The 22270-nt window shown below is 36.0% G+C and overlaps 1 protein-coding gene across 1 annotated transcript; it reads left to right on the forward strand.

Annotated features, from left to right (window-relative positions):
* The first annotated feature begins 15229 nt into the window (after positions 1-15229).
* LOC139897913 (inositol diphosphatase DSP1-like) lies at positions 15230-17488 on the forward strand. The gene is made up of 5 exons (XM_071880628.1): positions 15230-15441; positions 15519-15612; positions 16725-16782; positions 17066-17109; positions 17192-17488. The coding sequence occupies exons 1-5, from the start codon at positions 15296-15298 to the stop codon at positions 17345-17347; spliced, it is 498 nt and encodes a 165-aa protein (XP_071736729.1). The 5' UTR covers positions 15230-15295; the 3' UTR covers positions 17348-17488.
* Positions 17489-22270: the final 4782 nt, after the last annotated feature.

The raw sequence follows: 22270 nt of genomic DNA on the forward strand, positions 1-22270 counted from the left end.
GGGTGTCCCGGAATGATGGGGATATTCTTATATATGCATCTTGTTAATGTCGGTTACCAGGTGTTCACCATATGAATGATTTTTATCTCTATGTATGGGATGTGTATTGAAATATGAAATCTTGTGGTCTATTGTTACGATTTGATATATATAGGTTAAACCTATAACTCACCAACATTTTTGTTGACGTTTAAAGCATGTTTATTCTCAGGTGAATATTAAGAGCTTCCGCTGTTGCATACTAAAATAAGGACAAGATTTGGAGTCCATGTTTGTATGATATTGTGTAAAAACTGCATTCAAGAAACTGATTTCGATGTAACATATTTGTATTGTAAACCATTATGTAATGGTCGTGTGTAAACAGGATATTTTAGATTATCATTATTTGATAATCTACGTAAAGCTTTTTAAACCTTTATTTATGAAATAAAGGTTATGGTTTGTTTTAAAAATGAATGCAGTCTTTGAAAAACGTCTCATATAGAGGTCAAAACCTCGCAACGAAATCAATTAATATGGAACGTTTTTAATCAATAAGAACGGGACATTTCAGTTGGTATCCGAGCGTTGGTCTTAGAGAACCAGAATTTTGCATTAGTGTGTCTTATCGAGTTTGTTAGGATGCATTAGTGAGTCTGGACTTCGACCGTGTTTACTTGAAAAATGATTGCTTAACAAATTTTGTTGGAAACTATATATTTTTAACATGTGAATATTATGTGATATATTAATCTCTTAACGCGTTTGATATTATGTGATAGATGTCTACCTCTAGAACAAGTCCCATTGACTCACCTAATAATAATGAAGAGTCAAATGTAAATTGGAATGATTCGTGGACTGATTCACAAGTTCCCGAAGAGGAACCGGAAGAAGAGTCGGAACCGGAAGAAGAATCGAAACCGGAAGAAGAATCGGAACCGGATGAAGAAATAGAACTGGTGGGGGAAAATAATAAAACGGTTAAGTAAAAGAAAATCCTCAACCAACCGACCAAGGTTAATTATGGTCAATGGTGTTTCCGCCAAGGAAGCAAAATATTGGGAGGATTACCAATTCTCCGATGAATCGGATTCCGACGAGAATTCCGATGATGTTATAGAAATTACCCCAACTGAATTTAAAAAGGCAAAAGAAAATAATAAGGGAAAGGGCATAAAAATAGAGAAATCTAATTCCAACCCCGATGAACTTTATATGTATCGTCAACGCCCGAAGTCCTTAAGTTGTAACAATGACCCGGGAACCTCTAAACCACTAGGTTTTTCTAAACCAATGTGGACAACGACGACTCGTATTAGGAGAACATCATATATCCCTAGAAACTTGGCAAAACGAACCAAAACCGAAGAAGAAGAAACGAGCGAGTCGGAATAAGATAGTTGTATTCGTGTGGTGTAATATATGTAATATAGTGTTCTTATGCTTTATGATATATGTAAAAATTGCTTGTATTAATAAGTATTTTTTTATGAATCTAACTCTTGTCTATTTTACAGTTTAAAAACACAAAATGGATAGACAACCCAATATTTTAAGAGACCTACCCAGAGACATGATTGATGAAATCTTGTCTAGAGTCGGCCAGAATTCTTCGGCACAACTATTTAAGGCGAGATCAGTTTGTAAGACATTCGAAGAACGTTCCAAGAATGTCTTGGTTTATAAGAGACTTTCGTTTGAAAGATGGGGGATATCACATTGGGAAACCCATAAGTTACGATGTGTTTACTTTGACGCATATATTGCGGGGAACCCAAATGCTATTTTACGCAACGGGTTAAGAAATTATTTTGACTCAATATATCCGAATATTGGACTTCGTGATTTAGAAAAAGCGGCTAACATGCAACATAAAGAAGCATGTTATGCTTACGGATTAGTAATGTTCGCTTCTCACCAAAGTGAGAACAAGAACATCGGGCTACAACTATTAAACAAAACGTTTCCACAAGTGACGGAGTCGGTAATTGGGGTAAGAAATGAGGTTTTTAGATTATTACGGGACTGTTGGACATTACGTAACCCTCGTCCCTTTGATGACGTTACAACACGCTGTCTTATCAACGGCCATAACGGTTATGTTGCACAAGACCAAGGATGGGAAGTAGTCCTAGTAAAACCAGAATGCATGACTTGTTTCTGGACGTATGAATTACGTGTCTTTATTGCCTTTGCTGAACGACTTGTGTACTAGCTAGAATTGTCTTCACAACTATCTTGTATCAAAGTTATTGTGTGCTATATTTCATGCTTTATGTAAAATAAGCGGTATTGTAAGTTTGTAAAATATTGTATAAAAGTTTGAACGCGAAATATTATTATAATCAGTTTTTCATATAGAATTGTAGTAGTTGAATTGTATATTAGCTACTAACTATGAACTTAACGGGTAGGTACTACCCGAATTTAAACTTATAAAATGCTAATATGAAGAAAAAGCTTTTATAAATAAGTTCATATTATGCTACGAAATACTATTAACTACTCTTAATATTCTGTATGATTAACTTGTTCCATTTAACTATTTTGAAGGAAATGGCACCGACTACTCGACACACCGTGAATATGAATGAAGAGGAATTCCGTACTTTTCTAGCTTCAAACATAGCCGCAGTACAGGCTGCGCTACATACCAACAATAACCTTGGATCTAGCAGTACAGGAAATCGTGTAGGATGCACCTACAAAGAATTCACTGCCTGCAAACCTTTGGAATTTGATGGAACCGAAGGACCGATCGGATTGAAACGGTGGACCGAGAAGGTCGAATCGGTGTTTGCCATAAGTAAGTGTACTGAAGAGGACAAAGTAAAGTACGCTACGCATACCTTCACAGGTTCTGCGTTAACATGGTGGAATACCTATCTAGAGCAAGTGGGATAAGACGATGCGTACGCACTACCGTGGTCAGCATTCAAGCACTTGATGAACGAGAAGTACCGTCCCAGAACCGAGGTCAATAAGCTCAAGACAGAACTTAGAGGGTTACGAACCCAAGGATTGGATATTACCACGTACGAAAGACGATTCACAGAATTGTGCCTATTGTGTCCGGGAGCATTCGAAGATGAGGAAGAGAAGATCGACGCGTTTGTGAAAGGATTATCGGAAAGAATCTAAGAAGATATAAGTTCACACGAGCCCGCCTCCATACAACAGGCATGTAGAATGGCTCACAAACTCGTGAACCAAATTGAAGAAAGAATTAAAGAACAGACTGCTGAAGAGGCCAATGTGAAGCAAGTCAAAAGAAAGTGGGAGGACAACGGTGATAAGAATCACCAATACAACAACAACAAAAATTACAACAATAATCGCAACAATTATCCCAACAATCGCAACATCAATCGCAACTACAACAAACGGCCCAACAACAACAACAACAACAACAGCAACTACAACAATCATCCCAACAACAATAATAACCGCAACAACAACAACAATCAGAAGCAGCTATGCCAAAGGTGTGAAAAGAATCACTCGGGGTTCTGCACCAAATTTTGCAACAAGTGTAAAAGAAATGGTCATAGCGCGGTGAAGTGTGAGGTCTACGGACCAGGGGTTAATAGAACGAAAGGAACAAATGGTGTCGGAACGAGTAATGGCGGAGCAAGTAGTGTCGGAGCAAGTTATGCCAATGTAGTTTGTTATAAATGTGGAAAACCAGGCCACATTATTAGAAATTGCCCGAACCAGGAGAACACGAATGGACAAGGCCGTGGAAGAGTTTTCAATATTAATGCGGCAGAGGCACAGGAAGACCCGGAGCTTGTTACGGGTACGTTTCTTATTGACAATAAATCTGCTTACGTTTTATTTGATTCGGGTGCGGATAGAAGCTATATGAGTAGAGATTTTTGTGCTAAATTAAGTTGTCCATTGACGCCTTTGGATAGTAAATTTTTACTCGAATTAGCAAATGGTAAATTAATTTCAGCAGATAATATATGTCGGAATCGAGAAATTAAACTGGTTAGCGAAACATTTAAGATTGATTTGATACCAGTAGAGTTAGGGAGTTTTGATGTGATAATCGGTATGGACTGGTTGAAAGAAGTGAAAGCGGAGATCGTTTGTTACAAAAATGCAATTCGCATTATACGAGAAAAAGGAAAACCCTTAATGGTGTACGGAGAAAAGGGCAACATGAAGCTACATCTTATTAGTAATTTGAAGGCACAAAAACTAATAAGAAAAGGTTGCTATGCTGTTCTAGCACACGTCGAGAAAGTACAAACTGAAGAAAAGAGCATCAATGATGTTCCCGTCGCAAAAGAATTTCCTGATGTATTTCCGAAAGAATTACCGGGATTACCCCCACATCGATCCGTTGAATTTCAAATAGATCTTGTACCAGGAGCTGCACCAATAGCTCGTGCTCCTTACAGACTCGCACCCAGCGAGATGAAAGAACTACAAAGCCAATTACAAGAACTTTTAGAGCGTGGTTTCATTCGACCAAGCACATCACCGTGGGGAGCTCCTGTTTTGTTTGTCAAGAAGAAAGATGGTACATTCAGGTTGTGTATCGACTACCGAGAGTTGAACAAACTTACCATCAAGAACCGCTACCCACTACCGAGAATCGATGACTTATTTGATCAACTACAAGGCTCGTCTGTTTATTCAAAGATTGACTTACGTTCCGGGTATCATCAAATGCGGGTGAAAGAAGATGATATTCCAAAGACTGCTTTCAGAACACGTTACGGTCATTACGAGTTTATGGTCATGCCGTTTGGTTTAACTAATGCACCAGCTGTGTTCATGGACCTTATGAACCGAGTGTGTGGACCATACCTTGACAAGTTTGTCATTGTTTTCATTGATGACATACTTATTTACTCAAAGAATGACCAAGAACACGGTGAACATTTGAGAAAGGTGTTAGAAGTATTGAGGAAGGAAGAATTTTACGCTAAGTTTTCAAAGTGTGCATTTTGGTTGGAAGAAGTTCAATTCCTCGGTCACATAGTGAACAAAGAAGGTATTAAGGTGGATCCGGCAAAGATAGAAACTGTTGAAATGTGGGAAACCCCGAAAACTCCGAAACACATACGCCAGTTTTTAGGACTAGCTGGTTACTACGGAAGGTTCATCCAAGACTTTTCCAGAATAGCAAAACCCTTGACTGCATTAACGCATAAAGGGAAGAAATTTGAATGGAATGATGAACAAGAGAAAGCGTTTCAGTTATTGAAGAAAAAGCTAACTACGGCACCTATATTGTCATTGCCTGAAGGGAATGATGATTTTGTGATTTATTGTGATGCATCAAAGCAAGGTCTCGGTTGTGTATTAATGCAACGAACGAAGGTGATTGCTTATGCGTCTAGACAATTGAAGATTCACGAACAAAATTATACGACGCATGATTTGGAATTAGGCGCGGTTGTTTTTGCATTAAAGACTTGGAGGCACTACTTATATGGGGTCAAAAGTATTATATATACCGACCACAAAAGTCTTCAACACATATTTAATCAGAAACAACTGAATATGAGGCAGCGTAGGTGGATTGAATTATTGAATGATTACGACTTTGAGATTCGTTACCACCCGGGGAAGGCAAATGTGGTAGCCGATGCCTTGAGCAGGAAGGACAGAGAACCCATTCGAGTAAAATCTATGAATATAATGATTCATAATAACATTACTACTCAAATAAAGGAGGCGCAACAAGGAGTTTTAAAAGAGGGAAATTTAAAGGATGAAATACCCAAAGGATCGGAGAAGCATCTTAATATTCGGGAAGACGGAACCCGGTATAGGGCTGAAAGGATTTGGGTACCAAAATTTGGATATATGAGAGAATTGGTACTTAGAGAAGCTCATAAAACCAGATACTCAATACATCCTGGAACGGGGAAGATGTACAAGGATCTCAAGAAACATTTTTGGTGGCCGGGTATGAAAGCCGATGTTGCTAAATATGTAGGAGAATGTTTGACGTGTTCTAAGGTCAAAGCTGAGCATCAGAAACCATCAGGTCTACTTCAACAACCCGAAATCCCGGAATGGAAATGGGAAAATATTACCATGGATTTCATCACTAAATTGCCAAGGACTGCAAGTGGTTTTGATACTATTTGGGTAATAGTTGACCGTCTCACCAAATCAGCACACTTCTTGCCAATAAGAGAAGATGACAAGATGGAGAAGTTAGCACGACTGTATTTGAAGGAAGTCATCTCCAGACATGGAATACCAATCTCTATTATCTCTGATAGGGATGGCAGATTTATTTCAAGATTCTGGCAGACATTACAGCAAGCATTAGGAACTCGTCTAGACATGAGTACTGCCTATCATCCACAAACTGATGGGCAGAGCGAAAGGACGATACAAACGCTTGAAGACATGCTACGAGCATGTGTTATTGATTTCGGAAACAGTTGGGATCGACATCTACCGTTAGCAGAATTTTCCTACAACAACAGCTACCATTCAAGCATTGAGATGGCGCCGTTTGAAGCACTTTATGGTAGAAAGTGCAGGTCTTCGATTTGTTGGAGTGAAGTGGGGGATAGACAGATTACGGGTCCGGAGATTATACAAGAAACTACCGAGAAGATCATCCAAATTCAACAACGGTTGAAAACCGCCCAAAGTCGACAAAAGAGCTACGCTGATATTAAAAGAAAAGATATAGAATTTGAAATTGGAGAGATGGTCATGCTCAAAGTTGCACCTTGGAAAGGCGTTATTCGATTTGGTAAACGAGGGAAATTAAATCCAAGGTATATTGGACCATTCAAGATTATTGATCGTGTCGGACCAGTAGCTTACCGACTAGAGTTACCTCAACAACTCGCGGCTGTACATAACACTTTCCACGTCTCGAATTTAAAGAAATGTTTTGCTAAAGAAGATCTCACTATTCCGTTAGATGAAATCCAAATCAACGAAAAACTTCAATTCATCGAAGAACCCGTCGAAATAATGGATCGTGAGGTTAAAAGACTTAAGCAAAACAAGATACCAATTGTTAAGGTTCGATGGAATGCTCGTATAGGACCCGAGTTCACCTGGGAGCGTGAAGATCAGATGAAGAAGAAATACCCGCATCTATTTCCAGAAGATTCGTCAACACCTTCAATAGCTTAAAATTTCGGGACGAAATTTATTTAACGGGTAGGTACTGTAGTGACCCGAACTTTTCCATGTTTATATATATTAATTGAGATTGATATTTACATGATTAAATGTTTCCAACATGTTAAGCAATCAAACTTGTTAAGACTTGATTAATTGAAATATGTTTCATATAGACAATTGACCACCCAAGTTGACCGGTGATTCACGAACGTTAAAACTTGTAAAAACTATATGATGACATATAATGGATATATATATAGTTAACATGATACTATGATAAGTAAACATATCATTAAGTATATTAACAATGAACTACATATGTAAAAACAAGACTACTAACTTAATGATTTTTAAACGAGACATATATGTAACGATTATCGTTGTAAAGACATTTAATGTATATATATCATATTAAGAGATATTCATACATGATAATATCATGATAATATAATAATTTAAAATCTCATTTGATATTATAAACATTGGGTTAACAACATTTAACAAGATCGTTAACCTAAAGGTTTCAAAACAACACTTACATGTAACGACTAACGATGACTTAACGACTCAGTTAAAATGTATATACATGTAGTGTTTTAATATGTATTTATACACTTTTGAAAGACTTAAATACACTTATCAAAATACTTCTACTTAACAAAAATGCTTACAATTACATCCTCGTTCAGTTTCATCAACAATTCTACTCGTATGCACCCGTATTCGTACTCGTACAATACACAGCTTTTAGATGTATGTACTATTGGTATATACACTCCAATGATCATCTCTTAGCAGCCCATGTGAGTCACCTAACACATGTGGGAACCATCATTTGGCAACTAGCATGAAATATCTCATAAAATTACAAAAATATGAGTAATCATTCATGACTTATTTACATGAAAACAAAATTACATATCCTTTATATCTAATCCATACACCAACGACCAAAAACACCTACAAACACTTTCATTCTTCAATTTTCTTCATCTAATTGATCTCTCTCAAGTTCTATCTTCAAGTTCTAAGTGTTCTTCATAAATTCCAAAAGTTCTAGTTTCATAAAATCAAGAATACTTTCAAGTTTGCTAGCTCACTTCCAATCTTGTAAGGTGATCATCCAACCTCAAGAAATCTTTGTTTCTTATAGTAGTTTATCATTCTAATACAAGGTAATAATCATATTCAAACTTTGGTTCAATTTCTGTAACTATAACAATCTTATTTCAAGTGATGATCTTACTTGAACTTGTTTTCGTGTCATGATTCTGCTTCAAGAACTTCGAGCCATCCAAGGATCCATTGAAGCTAGATCCATTTTTCTCTTTTCCAGTAGGTTTATCCAAGGAACTTAAGGTAGTAATGATGTTCATAAAATCATTCGATTCATACATATAAAGCTATCTTATTCGAAGGTTTAAACTTGTAATCACTAGAACATAGTTTAGTTAATTCTAAACTTGTTCGCAAACAAAAGTTAATCCTTCTAACTTGACTTTTAAAATCAACTAAACACATGTTCTATATCTATATGATATGCTAACTTAATGATTTAAAACCTGGAAACACGAAAAACACCGTAAAACCGGATTTACGCCGTCGTAGTAACACCGCGGGCTGTTTTGGGTTAGTTAATTAAAAAATATGATAAACTTTGATTTTAAAGTTGTTATTCTGAGAAAATGATTTTTATTATGAACATGAAACTATATCCAAAAATTATGATTAAACTCAAAGTGGAAGTATGTTTTCTAAAATGGTCATCTAGACGTCGTTCTTTCGACTGAAATGACTACCTTTACAAAAATGACTTGTAACTTATTTTTCCGACTATAAACCTATACTTTTCTGTTTAGATTCATAAAATAGAGTTCAATATGAAACCATAGCAATTTGATTCACTCAAAACGGATTTAAAATGAAGAAGTTATGGGTAAAACAAGATTGGATAATTTTTCTCATTTTAGCTACGTGAAAATTGGTAACAAATCTATTCCAACCATAACTTAATCAACTTGTATTGTATATTATGTAATCTTGAGATACCATAGACACGTATACAATGTTTCGACCTATCATGTCGACACATCTATATATATTTCGGAACAACCATAGACACTCTATATGTGAATGTTGGAGTTAGCTATACAGGGTTGAGGTTGATTCCAAAATATATATAGTTTGAGTTGTGATCAATACTGAGATACGTATACACTGGGTCGTGGATTGATTCAAGATAATATTTATCGATTTATTTCTGTACATCTAACTGTGGACAACTAGTTGTAGGTTACTAACGAGGACAGCTGACTTAATAAACTTAAAACATCAAAATATATTAAAAGTGTTGTAAATATATTTTGAACATACTTTGATATATATGTATATATTGTTATAGGTTCGTGAATCAACCAGTGGCCAAGTCTTACTTCCCGACGAAGTAAAAATCTGTGAAAGTGAGTTATAGTCCCACTTTTAAAATCTAATATTTTTGGGATGAGAATACATGCAGGTTTTATAAATGATTTACAAAATAGACACAAGTACGTGAAACTACATTCTATGGTTGAATTATCGAAATCGAATATGCCCCTTTTTATTAAGTCTGTAATCTAAGAATTAGGGAACAGACACCCTAATTGACGCGAATCCTAAAGATAGATCTATTGGGCCTAACAAACCCCATCCAAAGTACCGGATGCTTTAGTACTTCGAAATTTATATCATATCCGAAGGGTGTCCCGGAATGATGGGGATATTCTTATATATGCATCTTGTTAATGTCGGTTACCAGGTGTTCACCATATGAATGATTTTTATCTCTATGTATGGGATGTGTATTGAAATATGAAATCTTGTGGTCTATTGTTACGATTTGATATATATAGGTTAAACCTATAACTCACCAACATTTTTGTTGACGTTTAAAGCATGTTTATTCTTAGGTGAATATTAAGAGCTTCCGCTGTTGCATACTAAAATAAGGACAAGATTTGGAGTCCATGTTTGTATGATATTGTGTAAAAACTGCATTCAAGAAACTGATTTCGATGTAACATATTTGTATTGTAAACCATTATGTAATGGTCGTGTGTAAACAGGATATTTTAGATTATCATTATTTGATAATCTACGTAAAGCTTTTTAAACCTTTATTTATGAAATAAAGGTTATGGTTTGTTTTAAAAATGAATGCAGTCTTTGAAAAACGTCTCATATAGAGGTCAAAACCTCGCAACGAAATCAATTAATATGGAACGTTTTTAATCAATAAGAACGGGACATTTCAAATTTTATGCCAATGTTGCCTTAGAAGATAGCAAGAAGAAATTTGTCCACTCAGGCTTATTTAACCAACAGTATAAGTGGACTATGGAGGAATTCTCAAACCTGTTGAATGTTCCTTACACTGGGGTTAAAATACTGTATCGTAGCAAAGATCTACGAAAGATTCCCAACAGATTCAAACTGTCTGACATAATTGCAAGGTTATGCAAGCCAAGGAAAGTAGTTAATGCTGGTAGGGTTGAGATTAGTGATGACGAGGTGTCACAACAACATGAGATACACTTGAGAATAATCAAAAGTAATGTGACCTTTAGGAGAGAAGGAGATAATTTGTTGTCTGGTACTGAAGCTCTGCTTTTGTATTGCCTCTTAGAGGGTATTCAAGTGAATATGGGCCACTTTCTCATTCATGTGATGAAAGATTTTCTTGAGATGGAAGAACCATTTCCGTATGAAGCCTTATTGCATAATTTGTTTGAGAAACTTGGTGTGGTTCAATATGAGAAAAAGCTAGTGCCAGAGAATCCTATTGTAGGATAAGTGATTCTGTTTTCACGTGTCTGTATTTGATTATGTTCTTATGTATTTCCAGCTTGGTATGTAATTTGATGATGCTAGTCTGTTAGCATTGATACACTATTCTATGTCTGTAATAATCGTACTTCGGACATGTAATTGTGATCTTGATCTTATAGATTGAATGATGTAATATATTCTGTTATGACCACCCTGTGTTGTCTAATAAGTCATGAATACTCTGTGCTGATTTGAATTGTGTTTGCAGTTATTTTCATAATGTCAGGTGTTCGAGTTGATCCAAAAAACGTTGCACATGAATCCGATACTGAATCATCAGGGGGTCCGCTTTCTATTGATCTTCCAGGGTTGAAAGCTAACAGTGGTTCCAATCTCACTGCATGTCTAAATGAGAAAGGTCCTAATGCTGGTAAATACAAGGGAGTAATCGAGTTTCTGAAACGTTCAAGAGTATTTGCAGCTATCTCTATGCCCTGTACGGCATATTACTCACATCATAGAGAGTTCTGGGAACATGCAAGGGTTGAGACTGTAGATGACAGGAAGGTTATTGTAAGTACTGTTTGTGGTCAGGAGATTAAGATATCTGAAGATACGATTAGAAACACTTTCTTGTTCGAGGATGATGAGAACATGCCGAAGAAGTTGTCAAAGACAAAGATTACTGGATGTGTGTTAAGATGCAAATATACTGGTGATATCACGAGAGCAACGATTAAAAGAAGTGGATTCACTCCACCGTATAGATATTCGTCGCTTATTGTGCTGAAGTGTTTAAGTCCGTTACAAGGTGGATTTGATGAGTTGAGTGAGATCTATCATGGAATGTTTGCTGCTTTGGTTTTGAAGGCTGATTTTAATTTCTCGGGAGTTATCTTTGATCTACTGGTGGAGAATGTGACGAGCAAGTTATATTTGATTTATCCAAGGTTCTTACAAATTATGATCAACCGTCAAACTGTTGATTTGCCAAGATTGAGGAAAGATGTCATTGATTTGAAACATATGACAGATCTTACTTTTAATTGACTGAATTAGAAGAAAAGTGCTAATGATGGCAAGCTTGTATGTCATCTTGCGAAAGAAACTCATCAGTGTCCTCCAGGGAAGAAGTGGAGAAATGAAAATAGTTTATCTGATTGAGAGCCTGATTTTGAGATGGCAAACAGTGATGAAGAAGTTGAACAACCAGTGAATACTCAAGCTGCTGGTGGGTCAAGTGCTGGTGGATTAGTTGATGAGGCTGGTGATGTTAATCCTAATGTTGGTGTTGAGGAAGCTTCAAGGGGATCAAAAAGGAGAATGGTTGAAGATGAGAGTTCTCAGGTCTCAACAAAGCTGAAATTGAAAAGGAGGTTCAAGCTGGTTTATAAAGATGCTGGTGGATCATCAGCTGGAACTCAACCGATGACACCGACACCGCAGACTCAAGGACAACAAACTTCACAACAGCAACGTCCATCAACACAACAGTCACCACCTGTGGTTCAAAAAGTCTCCCAAGAGACTGTTTCTACTCCTACTCCGGAAGCTCCGATTCATGCTGGAACTGAAGGAGGTGTTAGTTCCTCGACTCTTCTTACTTTGAATGATTTATATGTTCAAGCTATGGCTGATAACTTGAGAATATTGTTGTAAATCTCCCGAGATCTCCCCGAGATCTCCCCTGAGATCTCGTTTTTAGAAGGCAACCGAGACAAGATGTTCATCTCCCGAGATTTCTCGGTCAATGAGGTCAAACTTAGTCAAAGCCACGATTTCTCGGATTTTCTTGCTAATTTGTAAGATTTTCTTGTAAAATTCGTAATCTCTAAGATTTTCTCGCTCATTTCTCGGATATTTTTTCGAAAATCTCGTAAAAACATATATAAATATACAGATATTTATGTTTTTATGTATATTTTTATCAAAAAACTATAAATTCAACGTATCAAAAAAACTATAAATTCAACGTAATTCAATGTCCGAGATCTCCCCGAGATAAGAATGAGGATCTTCCTGGTTTTGATGAATTGTTTAAGACTGATGATGAGATTTTGAACAGAAGGTGTAAAGAGAAGGAGAGAACTGAAGTTTTGCCTGAAGGTTTCTTGCCTGTTAAAATATAATGATAAATCAGTTGAAAAGTTGGAAGCTGATTGGAGAGATATCTTGAGGATTAGAAAGTATTGTGAGAAACCGAAGCTTGAGCCAAACTATTTAAAGATGATTAATCTGAGAAAGAGTGCGAAAGGGAGAATTCTAGCATGGGCTTATATTGAAGAATTCAACATGTTTGCAGTTAAGCGAGAGTTTGGCGTTGATTATTTCAAACATGGTCACGAATTCAAGTCACTACCATATTTTGAGCTAATGCAGATTGCCAGGTTAAGGATGTTGTATTGTGGAATGAAAGATCGATCTTCGTTGCTGGTGAAGAAGATTTGAATTGCATTTAATTCGAAGAATTGGGAAGGTTTTAGGCCACAGTTTCCTAGGATCAGTTACAAAGTTAATCCTAGAACTGGTGAATCTCGAAGAATTGTAAAGTACAAGCGAGCAAAGACGATGAAAAAGGCACCATTGAGGAAATTGCCGCAAAATTGGAGTCAGAGGTTCAGATAGTGGTTTTACGATGATCGTTCTGAAGAAGCTGTGATTGTTTTGGATAAGATGAAAGAGGATGATATTGAGTGCATTCGTGTGTTGGATCCGATTTGGTTAAGAAACTGTACCGAGGCTGATATTTTTACGTTGTATTATAACCGTATGCTTTATCGACGAGAGAACAAGGTGCAGGCTGAACAATATGTGAAGGTAGCTAAGCTGTGCTACTTGAACAACATGGTAATTGATCCGTACGAATGAATTGGATGACGACTGAAGACTTTTGATATAGAACTAGGTCTTAGGGGGAGTTTGTTGGTGCATAATCCCGAGTTCTATGATGTAATAAGTTCTATTTGTATTATCGTTTACATTTCAGTCGTGTATAAACATTGTCATTGATACTGTGTGTTTGTATTGATTAAGCAATGACGTAAAATGGTTCGAGCTGTTTGGTTGGCAGCTCAGACCATCGACCGATGGTAGAGACCATCGGTCGAGGGACTATCACCATCGGCCGTAGGTCAGAGACCACCGGCCGATGGTCACTGTAACTTTATATAAATACGGGTGTTGGGTTACATTGTTAGGTTACACACCCTACACCCTCTAGCCGTCGTTATTCGCTGTTACTATTGTCCCAGATCAAACCCCAACCGAATACAATCATCTAGGCATCGATTATATCAACATATAGTTGGTTAGATTGATCCCAAAGTGAAACTCGTATTCGATTCATCCTAGTTTATTGTTTTCCGCCATTAATCTAGGTATAACGTTTACTCTAAGGTCCTGGATCGTCTACAAGGTTTAGCACAAATAAGATCATGTTGTCTGTTTGGTAAATCATAAATTGAAATTACGTAGAAAGGTAGAAGTCATATAAATCGACTAAGTAATAGATTGTACTGTACAACTAAATAATGCATAATATGTTTGGTGAATATCATAGACGCTAAGTAAAAGTCATAAATTGAATAACTTAACATGTTTGACACTTATTAATGTCACAAAATTTTTTGACACTAAAAACTTCAAAAAGGAAAATTGAGTGACACTTAAAATTAAAGTGTTAAGAAGTTTTAAAACTTCAAATTTTGACGTCATATTTTTTCATGCCTCGAAATTTTGACATTATATTTTTCTACACTTTTAGCTTATATTTACATTTTAAGCGAGATAAAAATAATTTAAAAAGTGTCAATACTACAAGTTTAGTTGTAGTGAATGTTAAAAAAAAAAAAAAAAAAAAAAAAAAAAACACATTAAATATTAAACGATTCAAATACGTGACATGAAGTGTCCACATCCCTGGACCAACCAAAGTGCTTTGAGTCGATGTACAAGACCAATTGGAAACAAATTTTCTAGAATTTTGGTGTCATTGTAAATTTATTTAATCGTCTCCACTACATTTTACTTTATCATACCAAGTAATACTCCGTATTTCATTTCATCCCATTTAATTACCCAACATCAAAATAAACAACTTTAAAATATACTACAAACTACAAAAACCGTCAACATCATGGCCAAATTTGGTGTATCACATACGTATTTTTGTTAATTAAGAAATTGTAATTATCTCCACACATGTCCACTTGTACACATTGAATAATGCACGTTAACCATAATCCGAACCCTGTAAATAAAACTAGCATGTCACAATTGATTCCATAATATTCTTTGTTCACATACAATGAAATTTGACCAAAAAGTCAAACTAGAAGCTAGTGAAGATGATTCTGATAATGACATACGCACCACAACTCGCAAAATGCTTACCGGAAAACATGATCCTACCGGCGACGAACTATATCCTCCGATCAATTTCGCCATGGTCGATTACGGCATCTACCGTTCCAGTCTCCCTGATTCCGCCAACTTTACGTTCATTAAAACCCTAGGACTCCGTTCTATCGTGTAAGTAATTAACATATTACAGTACATGATAAGTTATTATAATTACCTCTGATTTCTGACTTCATTTATATGTATAGATATTTGTGTCCTGAATTATATCCGGATCATAATATGGAGTTTTTGAAGTGTAATCGGATTCAATTGTTTCATTTTGGAATTGAAGGCACTAAGGTACGTCAATTTGAATTTGAATCTCTAAGGCAATTGGAATTGAATTTAGACACACGTGCGTGTCTAAATTCGATTTCAACTCTGTCGGAATCTCATTGGATTCTGTGAGTCAAACGGAGGCATAATTATTTGCTGTCTTAGTTTAGTGCTATGACGTGTAGCTGGTACAATGCGATTTTTAAGATATAATGATTTGTTATCATGCTTTATACTGGTTAATTATCTACGTTTCAGTCTGAAATTATAATTCTGCAGATTTAAATCATGTTCTTAATTTCATTATTTACGTGATTGTACTTTCGTAGATCAAACTCTAGATACATGAATGACTATAAATTAAATTTGTACTATATATGTGGCGAGTTGAATAACTGTGTGTCTACTGTACTATGTACATACTCATTTTGTTTGGACTTAGTCATATAAATGAGTATTAATTTTTAAGTTAGATTGTAGCATATTTGATATATAATAAATGGATGTATAAAACCTAAGTTGGTCAATATTTGACATTAAGGGTAGTGTATTAGCATATAGGGTGAGTCAAGAATTAGATAGGATTCCCTTGTACTAATTAATATTGAGACATATGCAGATATGCATAAAAAAAATTATGGCTATCATACTATCCTGTATATGTGGTATGTATACGACAAATATGAGCTTGGACGTTCACAAAGTTGGTTATAAATAATCAATGCCATAATCTTTCAAACGACATGTGATTCAATGTTTATGTGATTCAAAGTTGGTTATAAATTTAGCCTCCTTTCTTTGTTTTCTACGCGTACTTCATGTGTAAAGGACATGTTATTCAATGTTCATGATATTAGTTCCCAACAAATTTCTAAATCTTCCTTTCATTTTTTTTCTTCATAAATTTCCTTTTTTAATGTTGATCACCATTTATGTAAGCTTTTTGTTGTTTACCGATGTACACCTTAAAACTTATGGACCTTACAAGTTATGCTTCTAGAAACCATTTAGTGATTGCTAAGCACTGGGTGTTTTTAGTAGGCAAACACCATTTATTGCTTCTAATTCTGCTATGCTAGTAATCTATCAAGTATATTTTTTGTATCTTAAGAATTGTTTATGGCCTTGCAATGCAGGAACCTTTTGTAGATATCCCTGAAGATACCATTCGTGAAGCCATAAAAGTTGTCATTGGTATTTAATTTATTTATTTCGTGGTAGTATTTTCTATAGCATATATAGACCAGGGGCGGAACTTGAAGTTTTTTCTTGGGGGGCTAAAAGATAACCCGAAAAATGGCTATAAATTTTTGTACTCTTACATATCATAGATTTTACATTAATAACTCAAATGTTTTGGGGTTGTTGGGGGGGGGGGGGGGGGGGGGGGGGCAGGCCCTTTTGTCTCTTTTAACTACCGCCTGATATAAGGTAAGCTAATTCAGAATTTTCTTACTCTTCTTTCTGTTGCTGGTAGACGTGAGAAATCACCCTTTGTTGATTCATTGCAAACGGGGAAAGGTAAATGTTTCTTAACTATTTACTACGGAGTATTATCTTTCTTTTTTTTGTAACTTTAATATTTTGTTGTTCCTTAATTCAGCATCGAACTGGGTGTCTCGTGGGATGCTTAAGAAAATTGCAGAGATGGAGTCTACTTTCTATTTTTGATGAATACCAGAGGTTTGCAGCTGCTAAAGCTAGAGTCTCTGATCAGAGGTTTATGGAACTTTTTGATGTTTCTAGCTTGAAGAGGTAAATTCGTTCGAATGGGCGAGATCATTTTTGGGAATATGTTTTGCATTTCAGGAATGATGTGTACCATTCCTTGAGGATTACATAAATAGTTTTGTATTAATTTGGACTTTGAGTCCTTTCTGCTTCCATAGGTATTGGCTACTCCGTCCTATGCATCTGCTAAGGTTGTTAATTGTACGTTTTCTTGAGGATCTGAAGTAAATTAGTTGATGAAACTTTGGATAGGTAATTCGCCTTTTGTAACGGCAAATGCAGAAACATTGTTTTTATCAACATGTATCTCATAGTTTTTATTCAATCTGGTCCTAATTGCTAATGTATCTGAAATCTGAACCTAATGGCTAATATATCTACTTTACTACTATATTTAATTTTTTTTTTTCTGGATATTACTACTAAACTTATGAATGTGTCAATTTGGGTTATGCTTTATATCAAACGGGTCAAATTTATTAGTTTATTTAAAACAGAGAACGCGTCAAACAGAAAGTTGTTGTAAAGTACTAGTAATGTAAAAAGTGACGTAAATAACGTTAAACAGCTAATTGCTTATTTATAGATATATATGAATATTGAATTTTAGAATGGAAAGGAAATGTGTCTCTGGATCAGCGCGGTTGCTGCTAAAAAAGTTATCCATGTCAACCAAAATCCTTTTCAATCCAAACATTTTTTACATGTCCATCACTTATTTACTACTATCATGTCCATAAATATAGCTGCCTTTTGTAGCGGACCTCATTCTTTCTCAGTTATATATAGAAATATATAGATTTGATGATTTCCTTGAGAAATTTTCATCTATTTAATTCCACTTGTAGAAAGATTAGGCGTGATCGATTATTAAAAATAATCAAGAATTATTGCTTTTGCTAATGGGAGTTTACCAAATGTATTGTATGACACATATAAGTATTGATAACTTTATGGTCTGCTCATAGTGCGCATTGTTGGATGTTAACTTTTTCTTTTTTAAGTGCTTGCTGTGTTCCTTCTTAATGGACTCATGTGGTATTGTAGCAAGACAAAAATGTTCGAATGTTCGTTCATTCACTTTCTTACTCGATTTTATTTACTAGGTAATGGTACTGTGGTAGAGAGTAAACTATTGCTTATTTTTATGAAAGTGATTTAACAGTTTAAAAATTACTCAAAGTATATATACAAATGTTACAGCCTCCTACATTGCTTATTTTTATTAAAAGTGTATTTTAGTTTCCAATATATTATTACTTAATATTCATATTTATAATTATTTTAACATATATTAATAGTTATAGTAATATTTTGGAAATTATAGTTAGAAATATATAAAAAGAGTTAACCAACCTATTTTGACACGTACTGCAAATTTACTTTTTCGACCCAAACCTGTTTAATGTGAACCAGCCTGCCCGCCCATATTGCCTCCTATTTAGGTGTAATGCTTTTGATCTTTATGAAAATTTGGTAGTCCGTGTTATTTGTCAAAACGTATTTATAACAATTTTGATTAAATTGACCCAATTCTCTAGTGCTGTTATGCTCTTCTGTTTGTAACTAAATTTAACAAAGATACGTTATCGGAATAGGAAAGCTAACATAAAATGGTATTAAAAGGGTAATGAAACAGGTTATTGGTGCATGAATCCCCAGCCGTTATTTGACTTTATGTTTAACACATTTCGGTTATGTAATAATGTTTACTCGAGACTATTGATTATATTTGTGTTTGTGCGTACTTAATTTATTAAATGATCAATATGTTAAACTGCACACAGTCGACCGAGTGTGTATAGACACTCGACCGACTGTGTCAGTCAGTCGACCGAGTGTACACAGACACTCGACCGAGTGTGTCTGTGTTCACTATATATACGGGTTTAGACTTCTTTGATGAAGTTACTCGTCCCATTCACCCTAAGTTGTAGGTTTTCGTCTCCAGAGAACCCTAACACCATATACCACCGAAATATATCGTCTAGGAGTCGATCTAATCTAGGTTTTGCTCTAGGTTTGACCAATTCGATCCCAAAACGACCCATATCTCGGTTTAACCCTATTCTAGTGTTTTCCGCCTCTAGTTTAGAGTCCAAGCGACCTAAGATCCTAAGAATAAACGTCTACAAAGTGGTATAAGAGCTGGAGTCTCTGGTTTTTGCTTGATCAAATCGTTTTTGGGTCAAAATTGGTGTTTTTGGTGTTTTTGGGTTTTTAGTCAATTAATCGGTTTTTTCTACGTTATTGTTGGTAGTTTTATTGTCAAAAGGTGTTTCTGGAGTCATCACTATTGTTTTCTACGTGTTGGTTTTGTGTTTTTCATCCATAATCGATTGCAAAATCGATTTTTGTCTAGAAAACCCTAATTGTCGACCTGCTACTGTCAAGAACACACTCGGCCGTTTGTGTACTGACAACCGACCGAGTGAGTCCTTAGATCGACCGTGTGAGTATTTCAACCGACCGTGTGAGTTTTACCAGAGCCGTGTTAGTTTCAAAAAGTCAGTCGGCCGTGTGAGTTAGTCACTCGACCGTGTGAGATAGTGAACCGACCGTGGGAGATATACAATCAGCCGTGTGAGTTTGTAATACCCAAGGCTTAGTTTGTAACGAAGTGCCGCCAAAATTTTGTCAGACAATCGACCGTGTGAGTCATACACTCGACCGTGTGTCTCATTCAATCGACCGTGTTTCAAGGACAATCGACCGTGTGACTTTAAAACAGCTCATAATTAACTTTAAATTTAACACTTAATCAATTAAAATGTCTGACACAAACGAACAAGTGATGAATGAATACAGTGCATTAGTTATCGCACCTGGACTACAAAAACTATTACTGAATGAAAGTGAATCTGGTTCTTCGAATAAAGTAACTAGACTTGACAATCTTAAGAACTTCTTGGACTGAAAAGTTAGGTTTGTTATTTACTTAAATGGTGTCGATTCTAGACTTTGGGAATGTATTGAGAATCCGTATGTATGGCCATGTGGAGCAGATGGTGAACCCAAAGAAACTTCACAGTTTAGTCCTACAGAGCGTGAAGAGTACAATCTTGAGTGTAGATGTTATGCTCAGCTAACCCAAGCTTTGTCAAAGGGAATCTTTCAGCAATTTAAGAACCGAAACAAAACCTCGTATACTATCTGGTTAGCTCTTCAATCTGCAACAGAAGGTACTGCTACTTATCGTGCGACTAAGGGTAAGGTTTTGAAGGATGAGTGGAGGGTGTTTGCAGCTCTTCTATCAGAATCTCTAGGACAGACTTTGGAGAGATATCGATTATTGGTTGCAGAGATGGCAGATTATGGGATTGAGGTGCCTGATGAAAAGGCAGTAAGGGTGTTGAAAGATGGTCTTCCAGAAAAGTGGGATCATCAGATTGAAAAGATTCAAAATAGGTACAGCTCATCAGGTCGTCCGTTGACACTAACAGCTTTTACTTCGAAATTGATGGAGAAGGACATTCAAGATGAAGCAAAGAGAAAGAGACTTGGTTCTGTAGCTGCTGCTGCATCATCTTTAGCTTCATCTTCTGGTACTCATGCTCCACTACAGACAGCATACATATCAGCCAATGCTTCACAAATGTCTGCACCATCATCTCAGTCCGGCTACTTTAATGCTAAATTACAAGCTCAAAATTCTACAATTAAGATGATTGAGGAGTCTCCGATTCAACAGACTCAGACTCAGACTCTTGTGTTTCAAACTGAGAATATCAAGAAGAGATCTCGCGAATCTATTCAGGAAGATATGGCATTGGCAGCTATTGTTGTTAACTCATACAACGATATGATTGGTGGACAAGTGCTTAATAGTCATCTTGAAAATGAAGACTATGATCAGATTGATGAGGACGAGCTTGAGATAATGGATATACTCTACTGTATGGGTAGCATTGTGAGACGTTCTAGAAAGTACTTGAAGAGAACAAGACAAAGATCGTTGAGTTTGAATCGAGATTCAAAATTCGGTTTTGAAATGTCAAAGGTTAGGTGCTACAATTGTGATGAATATGGTCATTTTAAGAAAACTTTCACGAGACCACCCAAGCCTGGTTTTCATGATCCTTTTCACCAGACAACCATCTCAGTTACACCACAACATGTAATTGTAGAGAAAGAATCTTCGGGTTCTGTTCAATCTAAGGCTTTGACTACAGCGTATGCGAATGAAGTATGTGACTGGTCCATCTCGGTAGATACACAGAAAGCTAACGTTGTGTTTGTAGGTAAAAGTGAAGCAGAAATTGAAGAGGAAAGAATTGTTCAGAAAAATGCAGGTTGTACTGGTAAGGATAATCCGAATTGCACATGCTATGTGTGCAAATGTGATGCTAGGTTGAAGAGAGCAGAAGAGCTGATGAAATTTTGCTTCAGGAAGAGGATTAAAGATAGGTTGTATGATAAGTTTCGCAAAGCTAAGGACTTATCAGATCTTGATTTTACTACTGACTCGTCTGATGAAGAAGAAGGGATGAGTTGTCATGTTGGTACTTGGTTCAGAAAAGAGCTGGAACATTTGCTCAACTGTGATCTTAAGAGTGGTGATGAGAAGATTGTTACTGTTCAGAGTCCAGTCTGTTCAGATCAAGGTGAAGGTAAAGGAGGTTATGAGGCTGATTACTCGGATAGTACGAGCTCAGAGTCAGAATCAGAATCAGATGCAGATTCTCAGGTTAGAAGAAATGACTATGCATTCATGGCCAACACGTCCGGTAATGATAAGGTATGTATTGACTCAGTTTCTAATTGTTCTAAATGCATTGGTTTTAAACAGGAAATTGAGAGGCTTGAATGTGTTATCACTAAGCTTAATGAGATATCTGTTACATGTGAGACTTGTCCTAAGCTTAGAATTGACCTTAAGAATCTAAGTTTGGAGAATCAGACTAATAAAAAGAACTATGATGATGCGCTTTTCTACCTTAATAAACAGAAA

This window comes from Rutidosis leptorrhynchoides, chromosome 3 (assembly GCF_046630445.1).
Source record: "Rutidosis leptorrhynchoides isolate AG116_Rl617_1_P2 chromosome 3, CSIRO_AGI_Rlap_v1, whole genome shotgun sequence".
NCBI classification, from domain to species: Eukaryota; Viridiplantae; Streptophyta; class Magnoliopsida; order Asterales; family Asteraceae; genus Rutidosis; species Rutidosis leptorrhynchoides.